Source organism: Hibiscus syriacus, unplaced genomic scaffold (assembly GCF_006381635.1).
Source record: "Hibiscus syriacus cultivar Baekdansim isolate YM2019G1 unplaced genomic scaffold, ASM638163v2 tig00111366_pilon, whole genome shotgun sequence".
Lineage (NCBI taxonomy): Eukaryota > Viridiplantae > Streptophyta > Magnoliopsida > Malvales > Malvaceae > Hibiscus > Hibiscus syriacus.
This window is the reverse complement of record NW_024063071.1, coordinates 837,717-864,041: the sequence shown is the minus strand read 5'-3', so window position 1 is coordinate 864,041 and position 26,325 is coordinate 837,717. Positions and strand designations below refer to the sequence as shown.

The window sequence follows — 26,325 nt, the reverse complement described above, 5'->3', positions numbered from 1 at the left end:
TAAAAATTTTATGCGATCAATATGTATGTCATTGAATGAATCTCTCGTTAAAGTTGGCCTGATGAAAAAGAGTCGGAACGGATACAAAAGATAATTGATTATATCGATATGGTTCGGGTTATGAGGATGGAATCCCCTCGAGATTTTTTTCTTCTTCAAAACTTCCCTTTTTGTTTGGTTTTTTTTATTAGTATTGTTGTTATTATTTTTAACAAAATATATGTATGACTTTTTTGCTTAGAATGTTTAAGCTCTGCTTTTATTTATAGATATTTTTTGGTTTAAAATTTTATTATATATTTGCATCTAATAGTTTTGGAGGATACATCCGAATATATTTATTATGAGTACAAGGAGAAGACTAAAGTGCAGGATAGACGTTCTTTCAATCTTCTGATATGTTAATTTAAAGTTACTCTTTACTAGCGATATAGATTGGTTCAAGTAATAAGTATCTTGATATCGTTTGAGTAAAGTTTCGAGTTCGAGTATTTGTGTATACAGAAAATCCATGTTGAGAGACTCACCCACCAAAACCAAGTGTGCGATGCAAGTTAATTCAGATTACTCAAGATAATCTTGAAATCAAGAAGGCAACCAAAAAAAATTGCTCTTTAGTGACCTGCATTCCACCTCACTAGAATTCATGATATAAAACCTTCCATAAACATTGATGGTTAGAGACAACAAACCTTAATCTGAATCCCCTTCCTAACAGGTGGAGATTCTGTTGAATTAAAAGGAAATTAAGGGACTGTTTACTTACTTCAGAATGATTAAGCGTTGAATAATTCAAATATTGAATGATTCAGATGCTCTGTATAAATTAACTCTGAATGTGGCATGTTTATTGACAATGACTCTGAATCATTCAAAATGTACTCCTATGCTGAATCAGTCAACATTATTTTGCTGAATCAGTCAATACTGAATCATTTAGAGGTAAGAAACAAACGCGTTGAATACTGAACGGTTCAACATTCAGCGTTGAATGGTTCGATTCAGAGTCAAACAAACAGCCCCTAAACCAACTAAGAAGTAACTTTCATGAATCGACATACTCCCACTGTTTGATGATCCCTACATTTCCTGAAAACTTTCTGCCAATAACATAACAGGAGATATTCCCTTTGCAAACTCAACTTTTATTTTTTTTGCACAAATTCAGACATCCCAGAAATCTGAAACCCTGTTTTTAGTACTACTATGTCTCACCATCGGCATAGAGAATAACAAAAGAAAACTTCTAATTCTGGTGTTTGAACAAAGATTTTGTACATGTGAAATTTGTCTCAATAAACATCCAAATAAAACATTTATACAGATTAATTCAATTTACATATCCACCCAATTAACAAAATAAAAAACATTAATAAAATGAGGGGGGGGGGGGAATCAAAACTTTAAACACCCAACAATCTTCTCTGTTCTGTTCATATAGATGGACTTCAATTTAAGCTTAAATCCCTCTATAACAACCTAAGCATACATAAATCGATATACCCAGAACTACCCATCAAGTTCGCCGGAATCTCCAACTCCGGTTACCGGAAATACAATTAAAAAAAATAATAGAGTAAAACGCCTATCTCGATCTACGCTTACCATGCTTTTTCCTACGATTATTCGTGGCTTGTTTCCCGAAAGCACTGCAAAACCCACAAGTTGAAACCTTTGGAGAAGGCGGGTCAATGGCAGGGGACACCTTACCGGTTCGGTAACCGCGTCTTTCACCACCGTTAGATCGGCTTCTTTCGACGGTAGTGTTGATGGGCGGAATTGTCGGCTTAACTTCCTTAATAACATCAACTTTTTCTGGGTTGTTACTGTTGTCTCGCACCTGTCCTTGTTCTTCTGGCTTGGTCTCTCCTCCTCCTTGTTGTTCTGGTTTTATTTGACTTAACTCCGACAAAAACTTGTCGTCCCAAACAATCCCCGAAGAACCTTGCCTCCTAAAAGACACTGCAGATCTTTGAAGACCAGCCATGGTAGACAGAAGCTCTCACTGGATCTTTAATGAAGCTAAAACCAATGTTTTCCTCTTCTTCAATTTGTTGTAAATAACTCTTTCTATATATAGGGGGGGCATAGGTCGGGTTTCTGCCAAACCGACCCGACCCAACTCGAAAATTTTATATCATTCATCTGATATGACTCGAAAAATATATATCATTCATCTGACTTTCATCTTACTTGATTTTTTGTGATAAAATATAAATCCGACCCGAAATAAAAAAATATTTTTATTTAATTAAAATAGTGATTTAATTGAAAAAAATAATATATAGATATATATTATTGTAATTATTTCGAGATATATAAGATAAAATTATATTTTTTAGGTCAGATTTGATATTTTTAACCCTAAACCCGAAATCGATTCGACTCAAAAATCACCTTTAAAAAACTCGACCGACTTGACCCGAACCTATTTTTTTTTTAAATTCGACTCAATCAGATCGTGTCGGATTCGGGTCTCATACCTATCCCTATATATATGTGTGGATATAGGAAGAGAGAAATTTTGAAGATTTGGTTAAGGTGAAAAAAAGTCATAATAAGGCAACTCGGTCAATATTTCCATTTTTCATAAATACTTATTTCTTTGTTGTCGAATCTTAACGTTAAAGACTGAAGGGGGGCTGTTAATTATGGATTAAAAATATTCTAATACTTATCTCTTTTAATTTTAAGATTACATTTAATGTATAAATAGTATTATTTTCATATATCATTGATGGTTCATCCATTAAAATTTATGCGAGATAACGCAATTGATAGAAATTCGACCATAAATTAATATTTCTATGTGAGAGAAACAAGAGTTTCGATGGGAAAATAAAAATAATAAAGGAGGATTGAAGAACCCCTTCATCAAGTTTGTCTAATGGGGTGTTATATCGACCTTTTAATATATAATTAGGTCTAAGATCATTATTTCTATTAATAGATTCTACATATACGATTGTCAATTATTAGATTAATTCTATCAAAGATTACGTCAAATATTGAGGAATATAGACTCCAAAGAGTAATTCCAACCTAAAATAGTATGAAAATTTTTGAATGATTATGAAAGCTTTGCTTAAAAGGTAGAGTCTTCTGGAAATCTTTATATACTGAGATTTAATAGGTTGTAGAGAACTCTTCGAAAGTATAACATAGATTAAATTATCCATTGTAAACTCATATTTTAAGAACCATAAATTAAAATAATACAAATGAATGTAATGAAAAAAAAAACGAAGAACTAAAAGGTTAGGTAGTAGAATTGAATTCAGATTTTCTAACTTAAACGTTTCAAGTTTAGGTTTTGCAACTTTGAGTTTAACTTTTTATTTCATTATAAAATTTAAAATTAAACGTTACTTATTTAAGATAATTTTTAAAATGGGTACATTTTATAATAAATATTTATCGTGATTAATACAAGATGATTATAATGTAATGTATGCTCAGAACTTAATTTATTGATAATACACATACACCCTACAAATGTAACTGTTTGAATTTAGAATATTTATATAGACTAATATTCTCTTTTAATGTTGAGGTCAAATAATAAGTTATATAATATAAATATTTTAAAAAGTATCTTTTAAAGTGAGTTTGGATATTTATAAAATCAAAAGAGATCAACTACTGGAGTGATGAACCAACAATCAGTTGGTCTAATAGGACGATATACTAAATTTCTTAACCAGCCTCAAGATTCCTAAATAAGGTCAGGGGTTCGAATCTTAATGTTCGTGAATAGAACAAACTAGATTGAAAGGACCGCCCTTGCCTTTGTAATACTCGATCTGGATTAATATATATATATATATATGAAGACACTGAATTTCGTCCATTGTTATTATAATATATATATATATATTATTTTATTTATTTACAAACTATATTATATATATATATATATATATATTTACTTATTTGGGTTCTATTACATGATACAGGCTCAGGGAACTACAAGCCCAACAGAATACAACACGCAAGCTGGCCCAACAAACAAGTGACCCAACCCGAGTCACATAGGGTTTCCAGAAACCCTAGCAGTTTCCCCATCCACAGCGCCACAAGCATCTTGGTCAGCCTCCGGTTTTCACGGCCACACACCAACCACTCCGAACCGTTCGCCGCAAGGATCTCACAAGGACCATAATCAATGCCACGCAACACAACAGAAGCAGCAAAGGAGTATTAGAAGTCTAAATCAAATAGGACTCTCCTAAAAATAGGATTCGTTTCGCATTATAAATAAATGTAAACTCAAACATTTGTAACTCATTCGGATTATACAAAATACAAGTAAACTTTTGCACAATTATTTTCGAGTAGTACATTCATCAACCACAATTTTTTTTACAAAATATGAGCAGTGATATTCGAAGCATTTTGCGATCTTTAGAGAAGAAACAGAAGGTAAAAAGGCTCACATTTCATTCTTTCAGTTTGCATGTTATCTCTCTCGGATTTAAAACACTAAAAGCCGATGACCGGAGTGGGGGTATACAAAAATTTCTTTTTTAGATCTACACCCCTACTAGGCATTTTTTTAAACCAAAGTGATTTTCGAAACGAGAGTAAAACGGGCTTTCAAATGATGGAAAATTTTTAGGTTTTGCCACTGATCAACGGCGGCGGCGAGACGGCGCAGGGAGGTTGGATTCTGGAAATACCAGCCCGTGTTCTTCGTAGCGAAGAACATTTCAGAGAAATGTTTAAAGGGGAGGGGGTATCTGGTTTTGAAATGAGATAAGTGAAGAAGTTTAATTTTTTTTAGCTTTTATATCAAACCCGAACTGATCCAATTGACCCGCGCGTCGACCCGGTGGGTCATTTGACCGTCGTGTTTATGCATGGTAAAGGGTAAAAATACACATTTGGTCCTTCGTACTCTAAAATCCTTAATTTGACCCCTCTTTCGGTCCAAGATCCGAATTTAATCTTAAATTGACCATTGAATTTATATTTTCTTTCGATATAATCCTTTTTATTATTATTTTTGAATACTTATTATTACTATTATTTTTTATATCTTGTTTATAAGTTATTATATATATATGGATATGATTATTATTATTAGTATTTTTATTATTAACGTGTATATATATATATATATATATTTCGTTTATTATTATTATTATTATATGTATATTCTTTTTATTTATTTCATTTACTTTATTTCTTTTTGTGATTACTTTTCTCCCTTTGTTATTTATTTATTTAATTAATATATGTTTTAATTTTATTTCTTTGTTTTTATATAATTTTCATTTCTTTGTTCTTATGTTTGTTTTTTTCTTTATTTAATATTTATGTATATATATATTTTTTATTTATTAATTTATTTAGTATATGTTTTATTTTTTTTATTTTTTTTCCTTTATTTTTTTCCTTTATTTATCCTATTTATCTTTAGTTTATTTTTGTTGTCTCTTCTTATTTGTATAATTGGTTCTGTAGTTGTTTTTTTTTTATTTCTTTTCATCACTCCAAATCTAATGTTTTCTTCTTAAAGGTCTTCATTCAAATTTATCAAAGGTAAGTAATTTTGGATCAATTTTTACCTTTTTAATTAAACTTTCAATTTTCTTAAATCAAGACAACTGGAAATTACATAGCTCCGAAAGGGCAGTTCAAGGGTGCTAACCTTTTCTTGACTGTAACTGACTCCCGAACCTGACACATCTCTGGTAAAATTCAGATCAGGTAAGAAAAAAGGTATCCGCTCAACCCATTTAATTTTAAATAAATGATCGGTAACGACTCCTAATCAATTTTCTTAAAGTCGAAGCTCAATTCCGGGCCTACCTGAAAGGCGGTTTCGACAGCTTGGCGACTCAGCTGGGGACAAGTAAGTGAGTCAGGCTAAGGTAATTTCCAGTTGTCTTTTTAACGAAAAAGCTAAGTTTAAATTTTAATGTAACATTTCGATTCTTATTGCTTACTCTTGATTATATTTTCAAGTAAATAGTTGTACTAATCGTTTTCTAATGATGTCATCATTCAAAGCTTGTTTTTCACTTAAGGCTCTAAACCCGAGCTTTTGAACCTATTTAAGTGGGGTGAAAGCGACACATTCGTGTGAATTTATTCACCGTACAGGCCTAGCAAGTAGTATTCGGGATTCATATACCTTTTGTCTTTGTGTGAATTTATTCACCGCATAGACATAAGGGAATGTGTCATCTCGAGTTTAACTTAGTCCATACAAGCCTGTGATGGGTTTAGGACTAAGGGCTGGTAAGCCCATGGGGCCGCCGACAAGGAGAACTCGGATACCATTTTTAGAACCTAAACCGGGAGACTATGAAGAATTAGAGCCTACCCCGAAACCACATTCCAAAACCTAGGATATTTTTACCCTAACCTTGCTATTTGTTTATCTTTCTACTTTTCGTTTTTTTCTTTCATCATTTATTTATTTTATTTTATCATTTTTTATTTTACTAACTTTTTGCCTTTGTGTTTGTTTTTTTAGCATTTTTCATCATAATAAGAGGCCATTGATCCCTAAAAAGGTGTTTATTACACACAAAATAATCTGAATTAATGGATAAAGGTGTTTTAATACAAGAGATAAAAAACCTCGAGGTACGACTATGGTCCGAGAAGACTCAGAAGGAAAAAGGAGACAGTCTTCAAGGAAGCTATGTGTCAGAGCTGGTTAGCTACGCCTCTATCAGCTTAAAGCAGAACGATGTGCAAGAGCTTCGAGACATATGGGACAGTTGGAAGAATGATAAGAAACAGAAGTTCAACCAGCGGTACGGTGACATTGCACTTTTGCTTCATGTTAAGACTGATGAGCCCTTAATCAGATCCTTGGTTCAATTATGGAACCCGGGATATAGTTGCTTCACTTTTAACAGGGAGGACATGGTGCCCACCATCAAGGAGTACACTAAACTGCTGCACTGTGAAAACACCAAACTAGAGCGAGCTTATATTAAACACATTAAAAGTTAGCCTTTCAAGAATACACTGGCTAAGGTTGCCGGGGTTGACAAAAAATGGGTAACTGATCTAGATCGGTGTAAAGGCAGTGGGGAAGGAATTGCTTGGCTTCATATCAAGCAACTGATAAAGAACCATCCCGATGAGTGGAAGACAATTGATCTGTTTGTACTGGGTATGTATGGTCTGATTATATTCCCCAAGACTTTGAGATTGATGCTGCTGTGGTAGAGCTATTTGAACAACTTTCGAGGTAAGTCAGCCCAGCACCGACTATCTTATCCAAAACCTTTCGATCTCTCAACCATTGCAGAATAACTGGCGGAGGAAGGTTCATTGGGTGTGCTCAGCTTCTTCAAGTCTGGATTCACAACCACTTCTAAAAGACTAACGGGGTCACCTATCGCCGATTCAGTACCACTTATTCACTGTTAGGTGAATTCATCACTTTGAAATGGCATGAAGATGCCTTAAAGGAAAAATGGATGACGGTCTTCATGCATCTTCAGGACCGGGATATTGCCTGGAGAGTCCCCTGGTTGCTCCTCAGTGACATTCTTTTCCGTTGCGGGGATTCTGACACTATGACCCTACTTGGACTATGGGGTGCAGTTGGGTATACTATGTTATTGGCACTTAGACAGTATGGGTACGTCAGTTTATTCCAGCAACATGCGGACTAGCTAGATCAGAGTTATGTATCACGGTGATAGCTATATGAAGATGATCAAGGAAACAGCCGATTCATTGAAAAAAGTATTCCGGATGGATGTTGTAGCTGAAAGAGACATGCTTACTTCGGATTTTGTGGAGCGATGAAGTTTGAAGAAAAATGACAACATCCCGGTGCCAGACTGTGAAGACACCCGGACCATGGAGGAACATCTCAGGCTTGTCCCTTCTGAACTTGAGATAGCCAAGGCAGAGTTTGAAGCTGTGAATAATGAGCTGAAGCAGAGGGTAAATGAACTTGATGCTGAACGCTATCAGTGGAAGCTAAATGTCGACACTCAGAAAGATCGGGCAAACAAACTGGAGAAAGAATAAAAGAAAATTCGTTTCGAGCTCGAGGACTTGAGAAGGGGGTATCAAGATAAAGTCAATGATAACTCCAAGTTGAAAGTGACCTCTGAATACTGGAAAGACGAAGCTCACAGCCTGAAGAGGAAGTTCGAGGGACCTGATGAAAGAGCTTAGAACATCTTAAGACTGCTCAGAGGCGCTTAGCGGATAGTCAACATCAGAACCAACGCTTAAGAATCCGGGTGGCTGATATAGAGAAACAACATGAGAGAGATGGCAAGATAATAGCTGAGTTAGAAGCTATTGTAGATGGGTTCAATAAGCAAGCGAATGAGCTTCAGATAGTGCCCTTTGATGGAGGTTTACAGTGGCGTTTCCATTGGGAGCAAACACAACAAAGGGTGAAAGCCAGAGATGCAATCATCCGAGCTTTTTTGGATCAAGTACAGAAGGCAGTCCGTCATCTTCACGGCCTGGCAAGGGAAGCTAGAGTGGTTCGATAAGGCATTCAACCAGTGACAGATGAAGGCAGAAGACTTGTCAACTTACTAGAAGCTATTCGGGGTCTAGAGGATTTAGTCCGGATGTACTTTTGATTATTTTTATGTCTCTTAAAAGATAAAATATTTTTGTCTAAATAATAATTATTTATAATAAGGAACACTTTTTTGGATCAATGCTCTAAATCACGTACATCATGGATTGCATACTTTGCATTTTATATTTCATGTTTATATTTCATGTTTTCCATGTTTTTACATTCGTATTAACTAACATAATATGTCTTAGAAAAAGAAAGAGCAAACACCAAGTTTACCACTGCAATCATTAGATACGCATCATCCGCATAATACTCGAGCAAAGAATAGATAAATTAAGGCCAGAATCGAGAAAATTGAGGAGAATATTGCAAAGTTGCATAAACAATTGGAGGACAAAATGACCCAGAACAGTAAAAGTACCTTGGATTCTATAACAAAAATCCATGAGTCCTTAGTCGACCAGATCGTGGCTTAGTTGTCTGGTTTACAACAACAGTCAAGTGCACCCAGAGTAGGTGCGTCTGAGGGGGTAACCATACCACTGATCCCACAAATAGTTGTCTCATCCGGGATCTTACCCGGACTGCAAGGTGACTCATCTGCCACCAAAGGGAAAGTTGTATCGGTTGTAAATATACAAACTTCTGTAGCCAACCCTGATAGTCATCCGGATGACTGCCCTATCCCGGATTTTAACGAGGAGGATAAGGCAAAGTAGATGGAATAAAAGATCAGGATGTTAGAAGATCAGATGAAGATGGTCCAAGGGGACCATGATTATTATGGAGTGGATGCAATGGAGCTGAGTCTGGTTCCAGATTTGATGCTTCCACCAAAGTTTAAAGTCACTCAGTTCGAGAAGTTTAATGGGAACAGCTACCCCTCAGCCCACATCACTATGTTCTGTTGGAAGATGACGGGATATGGGGGAAATGACCAACTTCTCATCCATTGCTTCCAGGAGAGCCTGTCTGGTTCAGCTATCCGGTAGTACAACCAGCTCAGCCGAACTCATATCAAGACGTGGAAAGACTTAGCCAAATCTTTCTTAGAACAATACAAGCATATCAATGATATAAGACCAGACCGGGTTATGCTACAAAGCTTGGAGAAGAAGCACAGGGAGAGTTTCCGACAGTACGCACATACATGGAGGGATTTGTCTGTGCAAGTTGATCCACATTTGGATGAAAAGGAAACTATGAAGCTGTTTATACAAACCTTAAATACACCTTACTTTGGGCACCTGGTGGCGATCACATCGGGAAGTTTCTCAGATCTGGTTATGGCTGGTGAGATGGTCGAGTTAGCTATAAAACAAGGAAAGATCGAGGGAGGGGATTCCACTATGAAGCCTCCCATGAAGAACAAATACCGAGAGATCAACAATGTCAACACCTATAACGCCAATAAAGGTGTTACAATCTCAAGTTCAAAAACAACTGCAGTTGTACTATCTGGTACTTCTAACCAAGCTCAGAGAGAACCAAGGAAGGAAATGGAAAGAGAGCAGTTCAATCCCATTCCCATGACGTATAAAGAGTTGTACCAATAACGTTTTGACACGCATGCAGTTTCACCCTACCCTATGGATCTAATAAAGCCCCCTATCTGAGATGGTTTGACGAGAACGCCCATTGTGAATATCATGGCGGTGTGTAGGGGCATTCAATCGAAAATTGTCTCGCATTCAAGAGGCTTGTACAACGAATGCGGAATAAGAATTAGATCCATTTCAACTCCAGAATACTGAACGTCGCCCAGAATCCCTTGCCTAATCATCCAGAGACTGGAATCAATGCAATCACCACCGAGAACGGCAGAAGAATCAAAACCAGTGTTTCAGAAGTTAAAGCTCATTTGGCTTGGGTATGGAACCAAATGGTAAATGCGGGGCTTCTTTCATCTCAGTCACGTGCAACAAGGGTTGAAGATGGTAACCATTACTGTTACCACAACGAAGAAGGGCATAAGATGCAAGATTACCTAGAATTCAAGTCCTTAGTCCAGCTCATGATGGACAAGAATGAGCTGGAATTTTATGAAGAAATTCAGGATTCCCCGGAGGCAGTCGTTTGCGCTACTAGAGAATCATCAGACAAGAAATACGGCAGTGGTAGTCCTTTAATAATTACAGCTAAGGCAAATATAACAATAACAACACAAGTAAAGGTGGTGATTACAGAACCCCGACCTTTACAATATAAGGATAATCGACAAGTGCCATGGAAGTACGAATGCCAGGTGAGTACTTCGAGATAGTGTGATAGGAAAATGGGGCAAAGACCACTTGAGCCCTTCAAAGAAGATGTGCTAGTTGTCAACGAACCTATAAAAGAGGAAGAAGCTTAGGAGTTCCTCAAGTTCTTGAAACACATCGAGTACAACGTCGTAGAACAGCTCCACAACTTGCCAATGCGCACTTTAATGTTGGCACTATTGTTAAACTCAGAGGCACATCGTTAGACACTATTGAAAGTCTTGAATCAAACGTTCGTTCCACAAAACACACCAGTCAGCAAGATGGATCGACTGGTGAACAATATTCAAGCTGATAATATCATCTTATTCTCATATGATGAGATTCCATCCAGAGGAAGAGGCCGAACAAAGGCATTTCACATCACTACGTATTGCAAGGGGCATGCCCTACCAAGTGTGTTGATCGACAACGGCTCAACCCTTAACGTGATGTATTTGATTATATTAAAAATACTGCCAATAAATACCTCATATATGAGAGCCTTCTAGAACGTGGTTCGTGCATTTGATGGGACCAAAAGAGAGGTAATTGACAAGATCGAGGTGCCTCTAACTATCGGACCGACCACCTACGATGTTGAATTTCTAGTGATGGATATCATGCCTTCCTATAACTGCCTTTTAGGAAGACCATGGATTCATCAAGCTGGTTCAATACCATCCACGCTGTATCAAAAGGTCAAATTTGTTATTGACGGGGCCTTAGTCATTATTAATGCTGAGGAAGATATCGTTGCAAGTGTGACCACGGATGCCCCGTACATCAAAGTAGAAGAAGAAGCAGTAGAGTGTTCATTCCGCTCCTTGGAGTTTGTGAATGCCACATTCGTGGCAGAAGGAAGAAGGATTCCTAAACCCTGACTTTCTAAATATACCAGAATGGAAATTATGCAGACTTTGAGAAGATGTGCCAAAATCGAAAGAGGGTTTGGGAAACATTTGCAAGGAAGGATTAATCCAGTCATTCCTGTCTCAAAATTAGATCAGTTTGGGCTTGGTTTTCAGCCTAGTTATCAAGAAATGAGGAAGGAAGTCCAGAAGAACCGGGACAGAAGAATAGTCAAATTGACTAGAAATGAACTTCAATGGAAGCCCATGACATTCCCACCTCTTTACCACACATTCAAGTCAGGTGGTTATGTGTTCGAGACCACCTCATCCGATTTAGAAGCGGCTCTAGAAGATCTGAACATCAATGTCGTGACCACAGAATATGTTGACAACGAAGATAGATATGGGATATGCCCTCAGTCACCTGGGTTCATGCCTAACAACTGGTTGGTGGAAGAATTACATGTGGTTTACAAGAATATTTCAGAGTAATATTCAAACTATCCATATTTTCCTATACCCGGGGCAATAGGTGATCTTTTGTAAGGGTGAATAAACATTTTGTTTAATTTCAATAAAATATACATTTTTTCTCTTTCCATGGCAAATAAATTTTCTTTTATTTCTTTTTGAATCCATCGTCTATTTTCTTCATTTTAGTATTTCATTTCCATTTCCTTTCGAATTTAACTCTTAACTATTCCGTGTGGGATATTTTCCTCTCATGCAGACACGTTTCTCTTTTTCTTCAGGTCCCCGGATAACGATAATGTAGGCACTGATGATTCTGATCTGGAGGTGGATTTTGAATCGGCCATTTGTCTCAGGGAATTTGATGAATGCGATAATGAATAGGATTGCAACTTACCTACCGAATTGTTGAGAATGACAGAAAGAGAAGAAAATCCAATACTTCTACATGAGGAGGCGATCAAAATCTTGAATCTGGGCATTGGAGATGACAGAAAGGAGGTTAAAATCGGCACGACTCTTTCAGCTGAAGCAAGACAAAACTTGATAGCCTTGCTTCAAGACTACAGAGATGTGGTCGCCTGGTCGTACCAAGATATGCCGGGGTTAGACACGGATATGGTGGTCCACAAATTGCCAATCAAACCAGAATACAAACCCGTGCAATAAAAGCTGAGAATGATGCGACCTGAGATTCTACTTAAGATCAAAGAAGAGGTTAGAAAGCAATTTAATGGCGGTTTTCTTCAAGTAGCTAAGAATCCGGAGTGGGTGGCCAACATAGTGTCTGTTCCAAAGAAAGACGAGAAATTTTGCATGTGTGTTGATTACCATGACCTTAACAAAGCAAGTCCCAAAGATAACTTTCCCCTACCCCACATCGACACGTTGGTAGACAATACAACCGTGAATGCTTTCTTTTCTTTCATGGACAGATTATCGGGATACAATCAGATCAAGATGCATCTTGAAGACCACGTTCGTTACAATATGGGGAACTTTATGCTACAAAGTGATGCCCTTCGGATTAAAGAATGCTGATGTAACATATTAGAGAGCTATGGTGACCATGTTCCACGACATGATGTATAAAAAAAATCGAGGTTTATGTCGACGACATGATTGTCAAGGCACAAACCGAGAATGAACATGTTGAGAATCTGAGAAAGCTCTTCTAGAGATTGAGGAAGTTCCAGCTGTGACTGAACCCTAGTAAGTGTACCTTCGGGGTGATATCCGAGAAACTATTAGGCTTTATGGTCAACAGAAAAAACATCAAGATCGATCCCGATAAAGTTAAGGCTATCCAGAGTCTACCTCCCCCGCGAACACAAAAAGAGGTCCGAGGTTTTTTGGGCAGATTGAACTACATAGCACGATTCATATCCCAGTTAATCGACAAATATAACTCAATCTACCGTCTTCTCTAAAAGAACAACCCTGGAGCATGGGACAAGAACTGTCAAATTGCATTTGAAAAAGTAAAGAAGTATTTGTCTCACACTCCTATCTTAATGTCCCCCATCCTGGGCAAACCTCTGTTCTTGTATTTATCCATATTCAAGAACTCAATGGGGTGTGTCCTGGGTCAACATGACGAATCTGGAAGAAATGAAAGAGCCATTTATTATTTGAGCAAAAGTTCACCAATTGTGAGGTCAGATATCATCCTATCGAGAAGGCTTGTTGTGCTCTGGTTTGGGCAACAAAAAGACTTAGACAATACATGTTGTATCACACCGATTGGCTGATTTCCAAGTTAAACCCCTTAAAGTACATGATGGGTATTTTTGCTCTATCTGGAATGTTAGCCTGATGACAGATGCTATTGTCTGAATTTGACATCGAGTATGTGAGTCAGAAAGCTATAAAAGGAAGTGTCATGTCGGATTTCTTGGCAAGCAGAACTGATGAAAATTACGAGCCTTTGGACTTTGATTTCCCAGACGAAGACTTGATGGCTATATCCTTAGAAGAGTCAAGTATTTCTACCGACGGTTCTTGGAGAATGCATTTTGATAGTGCATCAAATGCATTAAGACATGTCATCGGGGAAATCCTGATCTCTCCATAAAGGAATCACTACCCATTTACCAGCAGACTGAACTTCGATTGCACCAATAATATGACAGAGTATGAAGTCTGTGTCTTGGGAATTCGAGATGCACTGGGGGTAAAGCATAAAGACCTTACGGATATATGGAGATTTATCATTAGTAATCTATCAGCTCCGCGGGGAATGGGAAACCAAGGATACAAAGTTGATGGAATACCGGAAGCTAATACTGGATCTGCTCAAAGAATTCGTTGAAGTCACATTCCACTACGTGCCTAGAGAAGAAAATCAAATGACTGACGCTTTAGCTACCTTGGCAGTTGCATTCAGGGCTGGCAGGGAATCTAAGATGATGCCAATTGACATGCAGTCGTATGAGTACCCGACTCATTGCCACCATATTGAAGAAGTGAAAGACACTAAGCATTAGTACTACGACATTCTGCAATATATCAAACATCGAAGTTATCCAGAAGAAGCCACCGAAACCGATAAAAGAACCATTATAAGGATAACAGCTGGATATGTCCTTGACGGGGAGGTCTTATACAAGAAAAGTCATAATCAAGTCATGTTAAGGTGCGACGATGCTGAAGAAGCAAAGATGATAGTGGAAGAAGTACATGATGGGGTTTACGGAACACATATAAATGGACAAATAATGTCGAGGCAAATAATGAGATGCAGTTATTTTTGGTCCACACTGGAAAGTGATTGCATCAAATATGTTAGAAGATGTCATAAATGTCAGATTTACGGAGATAAAATAAATGTTCCACATCATCCACTTCATGTGATGAAATCACCATGACATTTCTTTGTGTGGGTCATGGATGTTATCGGGAAAATACATCCGAAGGCTTCAAATGGTCACCGGTTCATCCTTATAGCCATCGATTACTTCACAAAATAGGTAGAAGTTGCATCGTATGCCAGCGTTACTCAGTCCACTATTTGCAAGTTTTTGAAGAAAAAAATCATATGTCGGTATGGTTTACCTGAAAGGATCATTATCGGTAATGCTACAAACTTAAACAATAAGATGATGGATGCTGCTTGTGAGCAATTCAACATAAAGCATCATAATTCTACTGCTTACAGACCAAATATGAACTGAACAGTAGAAGCTGCAAACAAAAAAATTAAGAAGATAGAGAAGAAAACGACCGAAACTTACAAAGACTGGCATGAGAAGTTGCCTTTTGCTTTGTTCGCTTACCAAACCTCGGTACGAACCTCGACCGGGGTAACTCCATTTTCACTAGCTTATTGGATGGAAGCCGTGCTACCCATTGAAGTAGAGATTTTGTCACTCCGGGTCTTGACAGAAGTCAAACTGGATGATGCGGAATGGGTGTAATCCATATATGATCAGCTTAATCTGATAGATGAAAAGAGACTGAAAGCCATTTACCATGGTCAAATCTATCAGAAACGAATGATTCGAGCACATGACAAGAAGGTACACCCGAGAATATTCCATGAAGAAGATCTGGTTCTAAAAAGAATTTGGTCAGTCCAGAAAGATTTTCGAGGAAAATGGACGCCAAATTGGGAAGGACCTTATGTCGTGAAAAATGCCTTCTACGGAGGAGCCCTTGTTCTGGCTGAAATGGACAGACTTGAACTGCCACATCCCATCTACTCAGATGCAGTCAAGAAATACTTCACTTAGGATGAAAACCCGAGAGGGCATCCTAAGTCAAAAAAAATAAAAAAAAAATGAAAAAGAGAAAAATGTTTAGGGTGAAAACCAGAAATGGCGTCCTAAATTGAAAAAAAAGAAAAAAAGTAAAAAAGAAAAATGAGAAAAGAAAAATAAGGTGGGCTCAAGATAAAAACCCATAAAGGGCGTCTTGTAACCAAGGATGGGTCCAAGTTGAAAACCCGAAAGGGCGATTTGGATATTGACAGTGGAAACATCCCGACATCTGAACCTTCTACAAACTCAACAAGTTGGAGAAGGGTTGCACTCTCCAGAACGTTGTCGCATTTTCAAAGATTCCTTGACAAAGGCTGCATTCAAAGTCACCTAACGGCTTTTCAGCTCAGAAGTGCCCACATTATCGAGATCTATGGCACTCATACACACTTCATCATGTATTCATTTTTCCAAAATGTCTGTCATGTATTATTTGTTCTTTTTCCCCTTATGAATAAAGACAATATTTTCTCTAAATAAATTTCTTTTGAGCATCTTGAATTGAACTTAAACCAAATGATTTATTTACTTCTACAAAAGATAATCGCATATTACTATACAAAGATTCATTGAAAAATACAGGTACCCGAAAGCCGATCAAGGCTCATGCACATACTTGAGATGGTCGAGAAGCATTTCCCAAATCAAGAAAAAATAGAATGTGCACATCATATTTGAACATTTGAAGAATTCAAGATCAGGGATCAGAACTTCAAGATTTCAGAATCAAGATTCCAGACATGCAATTGGAGATTGAGATTTCTCTCCAGAGCCCAAAATACCATATGTTGTATATGCATTTTAGGCATACCTAAGAGCATTGTATTCATCGTATATATGCATCACTTTGCAAGTTTTAGCTAGAGCCATTTTTAAACTAAAGAGGTTAGACTCGAAACGACATAATTTTCTCGAGAGTAGGTTTCAACTTCACGACGAATGATATCTAGCTCGAATCTAAACTTCAAAATAAAGGGGTCATCCACGGCTTCAACTTCACGGCGAAGGGAATCGTGTCTATTCGTAACACACACACTTGGATTTCAACTTCACGACGAAGGATATTCAAGTCAAGGCTCAACTTCACGATGAAGGGGCCATCCACGATTTCAACTCCACGATGGAGGATATCGTACCCACACATCCACGATTTCAACTCCACGACAGAGGATATCGTGCCATTTGAGGATCAACTTCACGACGAAGGGGCTTCCCAGTTTCAGAGCCAATTTCAACTTCACGACGGAGGATATTGGGCTCGAAACAATACAACTTACTTGGATTTAAACTTCACGACGAATGATATCTAATTCCAGGCTCAACTTCACGACGAAAGGGCTACCCGTGGTTTCAACTTCACGACGAAGGTAATCATGCACACAAACAACATCCATCTCTAGAATGGATTTCAACTACACGAAAAAGGATATCCAACTCAAAGAATGAGTGTCTGTCAATAAACTTTCCAGTTTCAGAGTCAATTTCAACTTCACAATGAATGATATTGGTCTCAAAACAACACAACTTACATTGGATTTCAACTTCACGGCGAAGGATATCCAATTCTCAGGCTCAACTGCACAATTACACCTTCACAATGAAGGGTATCGTACCCCAACAGATTGACCTAACTTCACGACGAAGGAGTCATCTGTGACACAACAACACCGAAGTCTTCAGGACAAGTTTTCACCTTCACGAAGAAGTATCTTGAGCCAGAAGACGATACAAGAATCACTTTCTAATATTCTGAGTTCGATTTCAACTTCACGATGAAGGATGTCGTGCTCAGAATTGTTTAGTTTAACTCAATCTCACGACGAGGGAGTCATCTCATGTTTCAATTCAAATTGATATACCAATCGTAACATCGGATTTCAACTCTACGACAGAGTACATTCGATATAGATGAAATTCGTGTCTTTTAATCTTTGCTCTATTTTCGTTACACGATAATGAGCAAAGAGGGACAGCTGAAGACACCGAATTCTATCCATTGCTATATATATATATATATATATATATATATATATATATATATATTATTTACAAACTATATTATATATATATATATATATATATATATATATATTTACTTATTTGGGTTCTATTACATGATACATGCTCAGGGAACTACAAGCCCAACAGAATACAACACGCAGGCTGGCCCAACAAATAAGTGTCCAACCTGAGTCATATAGGGTTTCCAGAAACCCTAGCAGCTTCCCCATCCATAGCGCCGCAAGCATCTTGGTCAGCCTCCGGTTTTCACGGCCACACACCAACCACTCCGAACCGTTCGCCGCAAAGATCTCACAAGGACCCTCATCAATGCCACGTAACACAACAGAAGCAGCAAATTAGTATTAGAAGTCTAAATCAAATAGAACTCTCCTAAAAATAGGATTCGTTTCGCATTATAAATAAGTGTAAACTCAAACATTTGTAACTCATTCGGATTATACGAAATACAAGCAAACTTTTGCATAATTATTTTTGAGTAGTACATTCGGCAACCACCATTTTTTTTTACAAAATACGAGCAGTGATATTCGAAGCATTTAGCGATGTTTAGAGAAGAAACATAAGGTAAAAAGGCTCACCTTTCATTCTTTCGGTTTGCATGTTATCTCTCTCGGATTTAAAACACTAAAAGTCGATGACCAGAGTGGGGGTATACAAAAATTTCTTTTTTAGATCTACACCCATACGAGTCGTTTTTTTAAAACCAATGTGATTTTCGAAATGAGGGTAAAACGGGCTTTCGAGTGATGGAATTTTTTTTGTTTTTTACTGCCGATGACCGGCGGTCGGCGTCGATAAACGGCGGCGGCGAGGCGGCTTAAGGAGTCCGGATTCTGGAAATACCAGCCCGTGTTCTTAGTATCGAAGAACATTTAAGAGAAATGTGATAACTCCGTAAAAAGGTCATATTTGAGATCTTTTCACTTAAGTTATTGACTGTCTTAGAGCTCATATATGATCATATAGATGCATTTAGGAGCATATAGTTGCATGTGATGAAATTCTGTTTGCTGCGGTATTTTATTTTGTAATTAGTGCTGCTTTATGGGGAAGGTGTTTTTCTGGTGATGTGCATGATTTGGGAGCAAGGAAAAGCAAAAGGAAAATGACATGACATAAGGAGATTGTTGAGCAGAATGCAAATGCCGAACCAGTTGGCATATCGAGAATGATCAAAATGAAAGAAGAATATTTTTAGTAAGACCCAGTTGTCATGGCATAAAAAGTGCTTTCTGCAATCAGCCATAATGAAGGGGTCAGTTACCATCTTTGCACCGACTCTCACATAAAAGGAATGAACTTTAGGGTGCTAGTGTATTTTTAACACAAAACCCTAGGTTCATTCTCCCCTATAAATAAAAGATGCAACCTGACTTTTTAAAGAGACTTGGAGATTTTTAGACAGCCGCCAAGAGCCTAAAAATTCGGAGAAAAAGTTATTTCTTTTTCCGTCAATCGTTTTTGCCGTGACATTCCTCCGTTGACAGGCTATAGGGAGTGGTGAACTAGGCATCCGAGAGGAGCTAGATCACTGGGACTGTTCGTGGTGGCCGAGGGAATCTCCGGTAGTGCACGTCGAAGGCTTTTCCTCTTTCCCTTTGCTCTTTGCTTTCATATTTTATCGTTTGGGTTGTAATGAACGGATTAACTTGCTTTGTGCTTGCTTATTTTGAACCCACACCATGAACTAATCCTATTTGGTGGGAGCTTATTTTGGATATTTAAGTTTTGCTTTAATGAATGATTATTTTTTTATGTTATATTTTGTTTTGTTTATGAAGCTTAGTGCCTTAAGGTTGTAGGAGCTACGAGAGTAGTCGTTCCTTAGGAGATTACTTAGTGTTCGAGAGAATGTCTAGGTAGCACATCCTTAGTGTTTGAGATAAACTAGGGAGGAACCACATAAGCAAGGGGTTCTAGATAGTAACTAGACATAATACACCTTAGAGATAAGGCTAGGATTTCATTCGACTAAAAGGAGTTATGCATGAGCGATAGGTTAGATATTAATGCTGCCGCAAAAAGGTATTGCCGAGACATATCCTGTTATCTGGACCAATAGGATCACTGCAGGGGTTTACGCCAACCGGTTTTGCCAAGGCATCTTCACTATGTCGAGTCCCTTACTAGAGATAGCATAGGGCACCCTAGTAGACTCTGTCGGACAGATTAGACATAGAAGTAAGATCATTCTGAGAAGTTGACTTAGATTTTCCTTAGTGACTCCTATTACTCATTCCCATAGTAGCTTATCATGTGAGGAAGTCTAAAGTCCTTATAATCAAATCCAGTATTTACAGTTTATTTTGCCTTTACATTTTTATTTGATTGCACTACACACAATTCATTTTGCCATAACATATCCAATGGCTACCACATTGTCATCGTTCCATTTCCATACCATCCATTCATTTTGCCACAACATTATCATTTGTATATATACCATCTCTAACTTTACTTAGGTGACAGACTAAAGTGCCGTGACAAACTTATTTGATTTCCCCCAATCCCTGTGGAGAACGATACTCACTCATCACTTTATTACTTGTTCGATTGTGTATACTTACATAATTATCCGCATCATTTATAGTACTCACAAACAGCAGACATGTTTTTGGCGCAGTTATCGGGGATTGGCAACTGAAAGTTAATTTGTTTTGGCATAGCATTATTATTTTTACTTGTTTATTTATTTATTATTATTTTTAGATAGTTTTACTTTTTTTATTTTCCTTATCTTTTTCATGTTTTTCGTGGTGTATGACCAGAAGACATTCAGACGAGCCATTAGAACTGGTTGAACCTGAGATTGAGAGGCTTTTTAGGCAAAGAAGACGTGAATAACTTGCAAATATGTATCAAATCGGAAATCAAGGCATTGGTAATGAGGATGATCAGAATTCCGAGGCAAATCTAAATGTTGGGAATGTAGCCCGACCTCGTGCCATTCGTGATCACTTAAACCCGATCTTAGATGACTTAAATCTTGGAATAGTGGCACCAGAAATTCAGGCAGCCCACTTCGAGCTCAAACTTGTCATGTTTAATATGCTGAACTCCATAGGGCAATTTGGGGGCATTCCAAATGAAGATGTCAGGCAGCACATTCGTAACTTCTTGGAGGTTTGTGATTCCTTTCGCCAACAAGGTTTGCAAGAAGATGTTTTAAAATTAAAGATATTTTCATATTACCTACGTAACCGAGCAAGAGCTTGGTTGAGTGGCGCTCTAGCGGGTTCAATGGAGTCGTCGACTGATCTGTGCAAAAATATTTTGATGCGATATAATCCTCCGAACATGAACACCTAATTGAGGAACGACATTGCTTCTTTTCCTCAAGCTGATGACGAGTCGATGTATGAGTGCTAGGATCGATACAAAGCATTGCTTCACAAATGTTTAAATCATGGTTTTGAAGATTGGACGCAAGTGGTGATGTTCTATAATGGAGTTAATGCACCCACGAGGATGATGCTAGATGCCTCGGAAAATGGGACATTACTTGACAAATCACCAGCAGAAGCATTTGACATTCTGGACAGGATTGCCACCAACGATTACCAGTTCTCATCCACAAGGCTTGGACTTGGACCAAATCATATGGAGCTTTCGAGCTAGACTCTAAGGATAACTTATCCACCCAACTTGCTACTATCACCAACATGTTGAAGAATCTGCAAAGGCCAAGTGAGGTGAGAGAAGTGAAGGTAGCCCATTCAGCATGTTTATTATACCACAACAATCACAATGAGAGTGACTGCCCGACCAATCAAGAATCCATCAATTATGTAGGCAACTTCAACCGAGGTAACAACAACCCCTATTCTAACACATATAATCCTGGATGGCGTCAACATCCAAACTTTTCGTGGGGAATCCAAGGAACCAACAATGCTCATCAACCAGCTCGGCAGCAGAATTTCAATGACTCCCAATGATTTCAATCGAATATGCCATGGCATAATTCCAACAAGGAGAGGGTCATCTTCATCTAACACCAGTTATTTGGAGACCACAATGCAAGAGTTCATAGCAATAACGAAGACAATGCTGTAAGACCATGCAACCTCCATAAAAAACCAAAGGGCTCTACTTCAGAGCCACAGTTCGTCGCCGAGGACATTGGAGAATCAGGTTGGTCAAATTGTCGTGGCCTTACAAGAACGACGACCAGGACATCTACCGAGTGTCACTGAAGTCACCAAACCTCATGGCAAGGAGAGCTGCAGTGTCCTAACTCTCCGAAGTGGTACACAAATTAATGTTGAAGACAAGTTTGGGGGAATACCGAATGATGATTCACCCCCTGTAATTGTGCAAGCTGAGTAAGAAGTGCTGGAAGAAGCACCAGAAGAATAGAACAAGGCTGAGGATTCATCAAGTAAAGAAACTGAGGGGGTAAATAAAAATACCAAGGTCCTCCAATCAGGCTTCTACCGGCCATCGCTATTTAAGGATGCCCATGAAATTTGCAAGGCCTGCGACAGATGCCAGCGTACTGGGAATATTTCCAGACGACACGAAATGCCGCTGCAAAATATTTTGGAGATAGAGCTATTCGATGTTTGGGGCATCGATTTTATGGGTCAGTTCCCATCTTCTTGTGGAAACTTATACATTTTACTCGCGGTGGACTATGTATCCAAGTAGGTTGAAGCGATTGCGACACCAAGGAATGACTCGAAGACGATGCTTAAGTTCCTTCACAAGAACATTTTCACTCGATTTTGAGCACCAAGAGCCATTATCAGTGACGAGGGCACCCACTTTGACAACAAGCAAATTGCCAAGGCATTACAGAAATACAAAGTGCGACATAAAATTGCCACGACATATCACCCACAAACAAATAGGCAAGCTGAAGTGTCCAATCGTGAACTCAAGCAGATCCTTGAGAAGATGGTGAACCCCCGAAGGAAAATACTGGTCCCCAAAACTCGATGAAACTGAACTTTGATGCACAACTAGCTGGGGAGAAACGACTGCTCGATCTGAATGAGATGGAAGAGTTTCGAGCACAAGCATATGAAAATGCCAAGCTCTACAAGGAAAAAAACGAAGAAGTGGCATGATAAAATTATTTTGCCACGATATTTTCATGTTGGACAGAAAGTGCTCCTTTTTAACTCTAGGCTCAAACCCTTCCCTGGCAAACTGAAGTCACGATGGTCGGGACCATTCGAAGTCCACCATGTTTACCCGTATGGCGATGTGGATATCAAGAACATGGACGATGGGTCTGTCTTTAAAGTCAATGTCCAGTGCCTGAAGGCATACCAAAGAGTCCCACCATTGCGTGACAAGACTACACTTTTCTTGCATGAAGTTGATATTGGCCCAACATCTTAAGGATGCCGTGACATTTTCGATTTACTCTTGTGTATAAATAAATGTTTATTTTGTTATTGTTTTTATTCAGTTTCCTTTTATTTTACTATTTTATTTTTATTTGCAAGGTCATGGTCCATCCAGATTTCAATCATACCAGCATCATATTCTGAACATTCCAGCCCCACACAATTACAAAAGCGCATATGTCGCACGACCGCCGCATCACCACAAGCATGAAGTTAAGGTACCTTGCATTGCATTGAATTTCATAGCATGTAGTTTAGATTTTTCCTAAGTTTTTATTTAGCATTGAGGACAATGCTTCTCTCAAGCTTGGGGGAGGTAGGGTTCTTAAATCATTGCATGATAGTATTAGTAGAATGAATATGCCATGACATTAGTAAGTGGTTGAACTGGTTTTCTGGCAAAATTAAAGGATGCCCGATGATGATGAATTCTTGATGGTTAGGATTGAAGGTACATGACTGTTGTGGATGATAGAACCAACTCTAGGACTTCCTTCTTTGAAACCTTTGAATACATGATTGTATGTTTTTCATGCTTAAGGAACTTAGAAATTTTTTATAAGAGAACTCTTGCATGTCTTGGCATAAATGATAAAACCCCTCTTTGTAAAAAAAAATAAAAAAATGAAGTTGTGAATAAATGCTTCGGCATATCTGTAGAGGGACACTCCGCTATGCCATAGCATTTCCTGGAAACTACAAATAAATAAATGGCAGCTATGGTATATGAGTGAATGAAAGTAGTAACGGGATGACTCTACTTGACTAGCTCGGGGGTGGAAGGTATGCTCCCTTTCACCTATAGTATGGGATGGTAGGTGTGATGGGAAAACTCCCCTCGTAGCAGTGTTAAAAAAAGAAAAAAAAGTAAAAAGGAAAAGAAAACAATGCGGGAGTAAAAATTGTAAATGTCGTGGCAAAACAAGAAAACTTGCGTAGAAATTTTTTAGGTTTGTTAAGTATGGACTGGTTACAAACATGCACACACGCACACACCCACACAAAGAATCTTGCCATAGGGGGACAATACTTGATTTCTCAAACTAGTCTAGCATGTTAAAGCTAAGTTTGTTGAGCGCTGAAATTTTATCCCATATAACAATTCTGCTTCTGAACTTACCATGATATTTTTATTTTGCTTAATATTATCCATTGCTTGAGGATAAGCAATAGCTTAAGTTTGGGGGTGTGATAACTCCGTAAAAAGGTCATATTTGGGACCTTTTCACTTAAGTTATTGACTGTCTTAGAGCTCATATAGGATCATATAGATGCATTTAGGAGTATATAGTTGCATGTGGTGAAATTCTGTTTGTCGCGACATTTTATTTTGTAATCAGTGCTGCTTTATGGGGAAGGTGTTTGTCTGGTAATGTGCAAGATTTGAGAGCAAAGAAAAGAAAAAGGGAAATGCCATGACATAAGGAGACTGCTAAGCAGAATGCAAATGCCGAACTAGTTGGCATTTCGAGAACGATCAAAACGAAAGAAGAATATTTTTAGTAAGAGCCAGCTGTCATTGCATAAAAAGTGCTTCCATAATGGAGGGGTCAATTACCATCTTTGCATCGACTTTCACATAAAAGGAATGAACTTTAGGGTGCTAGTGTAATTTTAACACAAAACCTTAGGTTCATTCTCCCCTATAAATAGAAGATGAAACCTAACTTTTTAAAGAGACTTGGAGATTTTTAGACAACCGCCAAGAGCCTAAAAATTCGGAGAAAAAGTTCTCTCTTTTTCCGTCAATCATTTTTGCTGTGGCATTCCTCCGTTGACAGGCTATAGGGAGTTGCGAACTAGGCATCCGAGAGGAGCTAGATCACTGGGACTGTTCGTGGTGGCCGAGGGAAGCTCTGGCAGTACACGTCGAAGGTTTTTCCTCTTTCCCTTTGCTCTTTGCTTTCATATTTTATCGTTTGGGTTGTAATGAACGGATTAACTTGCTTTGTGCTTGCTTATTTTGAACCCACACCATGAACTAATCCTATTTGGTGGGAGCTTATTTTGGATATTTAAGTTTTGCTTTAATGAATGATTATTTTTTTATGTTATATTTTGTTTTGTTTATGAAGCTTAGTGCCTTAAGGTTGTAGGAGCTACGAGAGTAGTCGTTCCTTAGGAGATTACTTAGTGTTCGAGAAATGTCTAGGTAGCACATCCTTAGTGTTTGAGATAAACTAGGGAGGAACCACATAAGCAAGGGGTTCTAGATAGTAACTAGACATAATACACCTTAGAGATAAGGCTAGGATTTCATTCGACTAAAAGGAGTTATGCATGAGCGATAGGTTAGATATTAATGCTGCCGCAAAAAGGTATTGCCGAGACATATCCTGTTATCTGGACCAATAGGATCACTGTAGGGGTTTACGTCAACCGGTTTTGCCAATGCATCTTCACTCTGTCGAGTCCCTTACTAGAGATATCATAGGGCACCCTAGTAGACTCTGTCGGGCAGATTAGACATAGAAGTAAGATCATTCTGAGAATTGGACTTAGATTTTCCTTAGTGACTCCTATCACTCATTCTCATAGTAGCTTGTCGTGTGAGGAAGTCTAAAGTCCTTATAATCAAATCCAATATTTACAGCTTATTTTGCCTTTACATTTTTATTTGATTGCACTATACACAATTCATTTTGCCACAACATATCCATTTGCTACCACATTATCATCGCTCCATTTCCATACCATCTATTCATTTTGCCACAACATTATCATTTGTATATATACCATCTCTAACTTTACTTAGGTGATAGAGTAAAGTGACGTGACAAACTTATTTGATTTCCCCCAATCCCTGTGGAGAACGATACTCACTCATCACTTTATTACTTGTTCGATTGTGTATACTTGCACAAATATCCACACCATTTATAGTACTCACAAATGGAAAATGTGAAAGATTTCAACTGATATTTATAGGTTGTTGGGGACTGTTTAAATTCAAAATGATAACAGCTGATTTATGAGTTATCAGAAATTAAACAGTTTTTTCCTAAATTAAATAAAAAAGCGTTAAGATGTATCTGGACTGATTTCCAGCTTTGTACAGAGGAGACAGATTGTTAATATCAGGAGTTACATGAGTTA

The 26,325-nt window shown here is 38.0% G+C and overlaps 1 protein-coding gene across 1 annotated transcript; it reads right to left on the bottom strand.

The window, feature by feature from the left end:
- Positions 1-1,286: 1,286 nt before the first annotated feature.
- On the bottom strand, positions 1,287-2,034 carry LOC120159389 (MAPK kinase substrate protein At1g80180-like). The gene has a single exon (XM_039169982.1). The coding sequence runs from the start codon at positions 1,985-1,987 to the stop codon at positions 1,586-1,588; it is 402 nt and encodes a 133-aa protein (XP_039025913.1). The 5' UTR covers positions 1,988-2,034; the 3' UTR covers positions 1,287-1,585.
- Positions 2,035-26,325: the final 24,291 nt, after the last annotated feature.